The sequence below is a fragment of the Epinephelus moara genome, chromosome 22 (genome assembly GCF_006386435.1).
Source record: "Epinephelus moara isolate mb chromosome 22, YSFRI_EMoa_1.0, whole genome shotgun sequence".
NCBI classification, from domain to species: domain Eukaryota; kingdom Metazoa; phylum Chordata; class Actinopteri; order Perciformes; family Serranidae; genus Epinephelus; species Epinephelus moara.
Window position 1 is genome coordinate 439,336 of NC_065527.1, and position 8,042 is coordinate 447,377.

General features: G+C 43.5%; 2 protein-coding genes and 2 long non-coding RNA genes across 16 annotated transcripts in view; 1 reads left to right on the forward strand and 3 right to left on the reverse strand.

Moving 5' to 3' along the window:
• LOC126384420 (protein disulfide-isomerase A3-like) overlaps window positions 1-234 on the reverse strand; it is an 11,257-nt gene extending 11,023 nt beyond the window's left edge. For all 3 annotated transcript variants that reach the window (XM_050035504.1, XM_050035503.1, XM_050035502.1), the window contains exon 1: window positions 44-234. In XM_050035504.1, coding sequence (XP_049891461.1) covers window positions 44-207 — 164 coding nt within the window. In that variant the 5' untranslated portion in view covers window positions 208-234. The remainder of the gene's footprint in view (window positions 1-43) is intronic.
• Window positions 235-1,802: 1,568 nt separating this feature from the next.
• Window positions 1,803-3,419, reverse strand: LOC126384514 (uncharacterized). Its single transcript, XR_007569298.1, has 3 exons — window positions 3,187-3,419; window positions 2,988-3,081; window positions 1,803-2,375 (listed from the first exon to the last, which is right to left on the reverse strand). It is a non-coding gene; the product is annotated as an uncharacterized LOC126384514 (long non-coding RNA).
• Window positions 3,420-3,879: 460 nt separating this feature from the next.
• LOC126384504 (uncharacterized) lies at window positions 3,880-6,213 on the forward strand. Of its 10 annotated transcripts, none has more exons than XR_007569283.1 (3): window positions 3,959-5,461; window positions 5,546-5,643; window positions 5,798-6,213. It is a non-coding gene; the product is annotated as an uncharacterized LOC126384504 (long non-coding RNA). The 10 variants fall into 10 exon arrangements; XR_007569282.1 differs by having other exon boundaries at window positions 3,960-5,475; window positions 5,560-5,643; XR_007569284.1 differs by having other exon boundaries at window positions 3,960-5,461; window positions 5,560-5,643.
• Window positions 5,813-8,042, reverse strand: part of gon4la (gon-4 like a) — a 17,781-nt gene continuing 15,551 nt past the window's right edge. Inside the window, exons 19-24 of one of the 2 annotated variants that reach the window (XM_050035418.1) lie at window positions 7,695-7,772; window positions 7,420-7,605; window positions 7,186-7,329; window positions 6,728-6,972; window positions 6,431-6,533; window positions 5,813-6,341 (exon numbers count right to left, since the gene is read on the reverse strand). In XM_050035418.1, coding sequence (XP_049891375.1) covers window positions 6,249-6,341; window positions 6,431-6,533; window positions 6,728-6,972; window positions 7,186-7,329; window positions 7,420-7,605; window positions 7,695-7,772 — 849 coding nt within the window. In that variant the 3' untranslated portion in view covers window positions 5,813-6,248. The remainder of the gene's footprint in view (window positions 6,342-6,430; window positions 6,534-6,727; window positions 6,973-7,185; window positions 7,330-7,419; window positions 7,606-7,694; window positions 7,773-8,042) is intronic. The other variant, XM_050035417.1, reaches the window with a different exon arrangement.

Here is an 8,042-nt window from a genome sequence, read left to right on the forward strand (position 1 = left end):
CCAAACCCCAACCCCCCCCCCCCCCCCCCCCCCACCTCGTTACCATGGAGCGTAGAATTTCACCAGCATGGTCTCGTGCCCCGTTGCCAGGTAGTCGAAGTCCGCGTCGCCGAGCTCGAGCGCATCTCTGCGCGAGCGCACCGCGGCGGGAAAACAAAACAACAGCGCAACCGTGACGGCGGGAAAGAGGCGGGGGGCGGCCGCCATGTTGGAGTGAAACGGTTAATGATTTTAGATGGTTAATGATTTTAGATGGTAGAAATTAAAACGTATGAACAGGACACGGTACCCCGTCACACACCGAGGGGAGCCTCCGCGCGACACTCTGCGTCAATATCGAAGAAATAACTCGCGTTTCCGGTCATAGACTCCAAAATAAAAGTTCCTCTGTGTCAGAAGCGGAACATTTTAAAGTCCAACAGAGAACAAGGATTCGTCTCAAAAGGAAACTCGGTCACATTTATTTGTTTGTGACGCAACTGAGACGTAAATCACTCCATTTTAATGTATCCGTTATTATCTGGTGCTTTTATTGTGAAGGCAGGATTACTGTTTCCGGTACTCCCTGTGAAACTTGACCATCCCTCTACTGTCAAATGAAAGGCGGGACATCAAGAGAAAATACCGGAAAGCTGCTCTCCGATTGGTCCACAGCGGTAAGAGGTGACGTAATGTAGCTCTCTCATTGGTCCAAAACCTGTCAGTCATGACGCGCCCCCTGCTGCCCGCCACGTTCCTGTCATTAGAAAATAATAAATAAAACATATTAAATAAATAGATATTTAAAAGAATGTTACTGTCCGTTAATTTTTTTTAAACAATGTAACTGTCCATTCAAAAATTAAATAATAGTCAGGGAGACTCCTGATTTCAACCTTCCTTCAAAATCTTGGGGGAAAGTTCAGAGTCTGACAAACCCCAAAACCAAGGTTTGCATTTTATCTCAAAGGCCCAATTCCAATCCGGCCCCTAAAGACTCAAGCCCTGAACCCTCACTGACTTAACTGACGTCAGCTGTAAGTGATTGAGTGTGAGAGTCTGAAAGGGCTCCGGATGCTACAAATAGGAATGGGACAGCACTTATCCCCCTCTCTACAAAATGTTGTTAACACTAGCGGCTCTGGGCGTGATCATTCATCGGTTATTGTCAGCACGCACAAGGCGTGTGAGGGACAGACTCCCTGATCAGTCAATCCTTATCCAAGCACTTGTGTTGCAAAATGGGCAAGAGGTAAGTTTAAAATAATGAATTTAGTGTGTTTTTACCATATGCATGTTTTTTCTAAACTAGCATCAAAAGTGCTGTAAGTGATATAGATATATATATATATATATATATATATATATATATATTCTTTGTGTGTGGAATATAACCACTGGTATTCCTCTGACTTCATGTGTGTTTATGTACCATCTTAAATCCTTGTTGTGTGCCCAAGTGTCAGCACCCCAACAGCGTCATGATGCATTAGTAGATCATGACTACACCATGGGCTGATTCTTTTTTTTGTTGTTGATTTATTTGGTTAATGTGTTTTTTGTTGAGTAATGGTTATATAGCTAAAATAGCTGATCTAATTTGAGTCATGTTGATTTTAAAGTAACAAGATTGTTGACTTTATTGTTGGAGTGTGGGAAATCCCCTTTTTCAGTTTACCTTGTTACTTTATTTTTTGTGTATAATAAAACTCTGAATTATCACATACCTGCATTCTGTGAAGTTTTTGAATACTCAAGAACGACATTTCAACACATTTGTTTTGCAATTCAAGGGACACTGTACTGAGATGGATGCAAAGCACTCTTTATTTCACATTAACACAACTGAAATATTGTTTTAAACAAAAATAAAATGCATCCATTATTGTCACTGAAAAATGAAATTATAATGAAACAAACAACACAAATATGGCAAGCTGGTAGAGAAGCACAAATAACTATTTGTGCTTTTCTACCAATTTGCCAAGAATCCCTATGAGGGTGTCCATCTGAGCCTCTTTTCTTCTCCCTCTCCTCCCCCCTGGTGTCCAGCTCCCTCTGCCTCTTCTCCTGCCTTTCCCCATAATCCTTCAAATACTCAGGACCTCATTTTTTCTTTTTGTTGGGGTTTGTTTTGAGGATCCAGGCAGTGGGTCTGGCCTGGCGGATGGCCCAGAAGAAGGGGCAGTGGATGGCCCTGCAGAGGAGCTGGATGAGGCAGCTGGCGCCGTCGCCTCCTCTTCAGCATCCGTGTCAACGGCGGTGGCGATGGGGTTCAGGGGTTTTATGGAGTCCTTCTGCCCCATCACCTTATGCATCTCCTCAAAATAGGGCCAGTTTCCGGGTGTGCTCTCACCACACTCGGTCCCTGACCCTGTTCGCGGTAATATCAGGTCCTGTGTAAAGAAAGACAAGGGTCAGTTCACACATTTCATATTCTGATGAAACCTTAATGGTTATTTATAGTGGAGCCAGATAATTCTCGAAGCTTCACCACCAGTGTAAAGGAAAACATCCAGATACAGAAATACATGTGATCCAGGGGCCCATTCACCAGATAACACAAGATAATACTCTATTTACCCTTTATCTTTTCTTCAGATTCTCCCATTTTTTTGAGGCCTGGGCTGAGGTTACCTCATTTTGGAGACCTATCGCCTTTATGACCAGACTGATGACAAAAGCAGGATATGGGCTCCATTATATTATTACTATACCCCTGACACCCCCACCACACACACACACACACACACACACACACACACACGTGTAGTTGTGCCATCACACAGACACTACACACATAGGCTACATAAATCAATAAATCCATAAACAAACAATGAACAATATACAGTATGTGGACATAACAAGGAAATATGCAACCTCAGAGCCACTGTCCATAAATTACCTATTTCCGACTATTCCAAGCTTTATATAATTGTGTTTACATTCATCCTTTGGCAACATTGTCATTAACTGACATTTCTAAAGTTTGCTAGGTGAATACTTACTCAAAACCTTGACTAGAGGCATTCCTGTGCCCAGTAAACTGCGCCTCATGTTCCATCCTCAGTCTGATGAAGGTGATGGTTTGTTGTTCTGTCCCTGTTTGTAGACACAAAAAATGTTCTTGGATCAGATGTGACGGAAACATCATACTACAATAATTACAAACTACATATAGTTGTAAATAGCAACGTTGATACTTACAAGTAAACTTCTTTTTTCGCTGTCCTTCCATTACGTTTGCATATCTGCCGACCGTGCGTTCGTTTTTTTTAATAACACTTCTGGTGTTCCGAGGGCAACCCCCGTATTTGACGTCACAACGCTATGAACTGTGGGTAATTTCCTTACCGTAAGTCCGTATCGATGTTGACCTACGGTAAGGGGGCATAAAGGGCTCACTCACTGACTTGACGATTTGACAATGGGACAGCCCTCACACACTCACACACTTCACATGAACGCGCCTCTAAGTCAGTGAGTCTTACTAAATCGTTAGTCTTACTAACGATCTTACTAAATCTATGTTTAGTCTTAGCCAGCCATAAGGAACTGGACTAAATAAATGTTACTGTGCGTTAAAAAATAAATATGAAAAAAAGTTACCATACGTTTAAATATATACAATAAATAGAAAAATATTTTAAAAATATTAGTCACTTTAAATAATAATAATAAATAGTAAGTATTTAAAAGTTTATGTCTGTTAAAAAACAAAACAAAAAAACTAATAAATAAATATATATGATATTGTGAAATACAAACAATGTTATTACTTAGTTTATGGAATTTAATTTCTTATTGTTTTGTTTTAGATAGACACTTCTTTTGTGTAAATATGTTAGATAAATTAAAAAAAGTTCAATTTTATGTATAATTTTACATTGAGTCAAAAAATACATTTAGAAAAGAAATTTACAAAATATAAACATTCAGCAAGTTAATTTTTAAACTCCACAATAATACTACACATTTTTGTATTAATGCAACAGCTGGCATGTTTTTGTATCAAACTAAATAAAAATTCACATGAAACTAAACTTTCTTGTTGAATTCATTCGTTCATCTGATCATAAAAAAATAAAATCATCAGAAACTTTTTGAAAAACATGTAAAAATGTTTTATTGAAGCCTTTGACCTTCATTTATTCATTCATTCATATTCAATATGAATAAAAAGTTTCTGTAGCACGTCAGGATCACTAACACCAAGATAAACATCAGTACTTCCTACACTAATACCTACATAAGGCCACTAGGAATCATGGGACTGATGGGGCAGTTTAACCCCGGCGCATCATGGGAAGACTAATGGTGTAAATAAACAAGCAAACAAAAAACTAAGGAACATTAAAACAGAAGGAAGAAATTTTGAATGAGAACTTGTTGAAAGTTTTTTTTCACAGTTTGTTTGTTTTAGCGCTTCCTTCCTGACCTCACTGCGGCCACGCCCCCTTGTTTCCCAGAAGGCAGAGTCACGGTGAGGTCAGAGATGATAAATTAAAAATAAATAATCATTAAATATAAATAAAGAGGAGGATGGAGAGCTGCGATTGGTTCCTTCAAACCTCCAACAGATGGAACAATCTGTTGGTTCTGAACGAGAGAACCTTTGAAACGTTCCCGAGTCCCGTCGTGGGATCAGGACGATCACTGAAACGGTCAATCTGATGAGAATGTTAAGAACGTCTTTGTACTGAGTTTTTATTTGCCTGAAGAACATGTTCTACCAACATGGTTGCGTATTCTAGGGTAGCGAAAGAACAACCCACCCTACATACCCTCCGATTGGCCAGTACTTGTTGGCTCTGTTTGCATGATTGTTTAGGTTTAGGTTTAAGGTATGAAGGTCGGGGTAAGAAGGTCAGGGTATGAACGTCGGGGTAAGAAGGTCAGGGTATGAACGTCAGGGTAAGAAGGTCAGGGTAAGAATGTCAGGGTAAGAAGGTCAGGGTACGGACGTCAGGGTAAGAACGTCAGGGTATGAAGGTCAGGGTATGAAGGTCAGGGTATGAACGTCAGGGTAAGAAGGTCAGGGTAAGAAGGTCAGGGTATGAACGTCAGGGTATGAACGTCAGGGTATGAACGTCAGGGTAAGAAGGTCAGGGTAAGAAGGTCAGGATATGAACGTCAGGGTAAGAAGGTCAGGGTAAGAAGGTCAGGGTATGAACGTCAGGGTAAGAAGGTCAGGGTAAGAAGGTCAGTGTATGAACATCAGGGTATGAACAGCAGGGTAAGAAGGTCAGGGTAAGAACGTCAGGGTAAGAAGGTCAGGGTATGAACAGCAGGGTAAGAAGGTCAGGGTAAGAAGGTCAGGGTATGAACGTCAGGGTAAGAAGGTCGGGGTATGAAGGTCAGAGTAAAAAGGTCAGGGTATGAACGTCAGGGTAAGAAGGTCAGGATATGAACGTCAGGGTATGAAGGTCAGAGTATGAACGTCAGGGTAAGAAGGTCAGGGTATGAACAGCAGGGTAAGAAGGTCAGGGTAAGAATGTCAGGGTATGAACAGCAGGGTACGAACGTCAGGGTAAGAAGGTCAGGGTATGAACATCAGGGTAAGAAGGTCAGAGTAAGAAGGTCAGGGTAAGAACGTCAGGGTAAGAAGGTCAGGGTATGAACAGCAGGGTAAGAAGGTCAGGGTATGAACAGCAGGGTAAGAAGGTCAGGGTAAGAAGGTCAGAGTAAGAAGGTCAGGGTATGAAGGTCAGGGTAAGAACATCAGGGTAAGAAGGTCAGAGTAAGAAGGTCAGGATATGAACGTCAGGGTAAGAAGGTCGGGGTAAGAACGTCAGGGTAAGAAGGTCAGAGTAAGAAGGTCAGGGTATGAACAGCAGGGTAAGAAGGTCAGGGTATGAACAGCAGGGTAAGAAGGTCAGAGTATGAACGTCAGGGTAAGAAGGTCAAGGTAACAACGTTAGGGTAAGAAGGTCAGGGTATGAACGTCAGGGTAAGAAGGTCAAGGTAACAACGTTAGGGTAAGCAAATCAGAGGCAGAGTAAGGCGAACCATTCCTTCAATACCCTTGGATTGGCAAATTCATGAGCGTTTCACAGTGACTCATATTAGATCTAAGAACTCTACCGACCTTTAACCCCTCTCGTAGAACTCATTCCAGTAACACGTTCCTGAACACGGAACATGTTCCAGAGTCATTGATACATTCATGGATCACGTTTTATTAGCTTATAGTAACACTGTCTGGGTGTAACGGAAACACGACACATTTTCCATCTGGAACACATTTTCGTCTCTGATTGGCCACGCATTCAGTCCCGGGCTGCGTCCTGTCGGCTGATTGGCTGGCCCTTTTGGAAGGCGGAGTGGAAAAGGCTCATGAGGTCGTAGAAGCGCCGGCTCACCTGCAGGAAACAGGAAGCAGCCATTGATATTTACAGAGGAAGAAGAGCTGAGAGCATACACTGACGCTGAGGCCCCGCCCTCCTCTCACCTGTTGGGCGGTCTTGTTTCCCAGTTGGGTGGAGACCTGTCTGAAGGTTTTCTGATTGGCTCCTCTCTGCTGACAGGCTGTCAGGATGGCGCGGTCTGCCTCGCTGAAACAGGAAGAGCTCATCATTAAACTCACATTGTGGTAACGTAAAAAGTTACATTTTGGTGTTCTTGAGGAGGCACATTCACCAGATTGAGACACAAGGTCACACTGACCTTTGTTGACTAAATTCAATGAGGTTACCCATGACTCCAAGCGGAGGTTTGTGTGTTAGAGTGTGTTCATGTGTGTCCTGACCGTGTCCAGACGATGACCTTCTCTCCACTCGAGGTCATGGAGATGTTTTTGGCACAGACGGGTCGCTCCAACTCATCAGACGCCTCAGCTCTCTTCCTGTTCCCGTCAGGAGGATTCTGGGTTATGCAGTCCCCCTCTATGGTCTTTGGGCCAGTTGCTACTGGTGACGACTGGCCGTGAAGCTGCTTGAAGAATTCCCAGAATTCCTCCTGCAGGTCAGAGTGGTGTCTGAGCAGAGAGGAGATCTGAGAGGACAGAGATCAATAACTTTTCCCCCGACGTTTTAATACAAATTTTTCAGACATTTTATCGACATTTATGAAGACATTTTATTATTTTTCAAATGTTCAGTGTTTGACTTTGTAAAACTTTATTTACAAGTTTCGGTTTTTTATTTTAAGATTTTTTTGGGGCATTTTCGCCTTTATAGATGAAAAAACAAAACAAGTTGTGAGTACCTGCTCCATGTCCTCAGGTGGGGGGGTGGAGCTTGCCTGCAGCACTGACACCACATGTTGGTAGAGGGAGGAGCCTTCTCCCAGGCTCCGCCCCAGTAGCCGCAGAAACCGCCGGCTGCGTTCAAACAGCTGCTGCTCCTCCAGCTGACAGAGACATCACAGAAGAAGAGGAGGAGTTAACACAGGCTGGGTGTGTACCTGAGCACACTGTGAGGTAACAGTGATGTCACCCACCAGCCCACAGCGGTGGGCCTGTCCTCGACTCAGGAAGGCGGCGAAGTCTCTGGTCAGCTGAGGCCACGGCCGCAGGACACACTTCAGTCCGTTGTACAGAACCTCTGCCGCTGCCGCCGAGGACCGATCCAACAGCTGCAGCAGCTGTTCAGAGACGCCTGGGGACACCTGCACCGCATCACACACCTGCACAGGAAACAGGAAGAACAAACACACACACCTGGTTAGGTGGTGACTGATGTGTGTGATGTGTCTGTCGTCAGTGATGAACTCACTCTGAGCAGGTAATCCTGAGCGAACGCCTCGTCCTCACATTTCCTCTGACCTTCATCATCCTCTGAGGACTCCTCCTCCTGTGCGCGCACGCACACACACACACACACACACACACACACACACACACACACACACACGTGTGTTACACAAGTTAACCTCATTTATGTTACACCTGTGTGTGAAACCTGCTCAATTAATGTCCAAAATCTTAAAAAGGATAGTGCACCCAAAAATGAAAATTCAGCCATTATCTACTCACCCATATGCCGAGGGAGGCTCAGGTGAAGTTTTAGAGTCCTCACATCACTTGCGGAGATCGGTGGGTGGAGCGGCTAGCACACCTACTC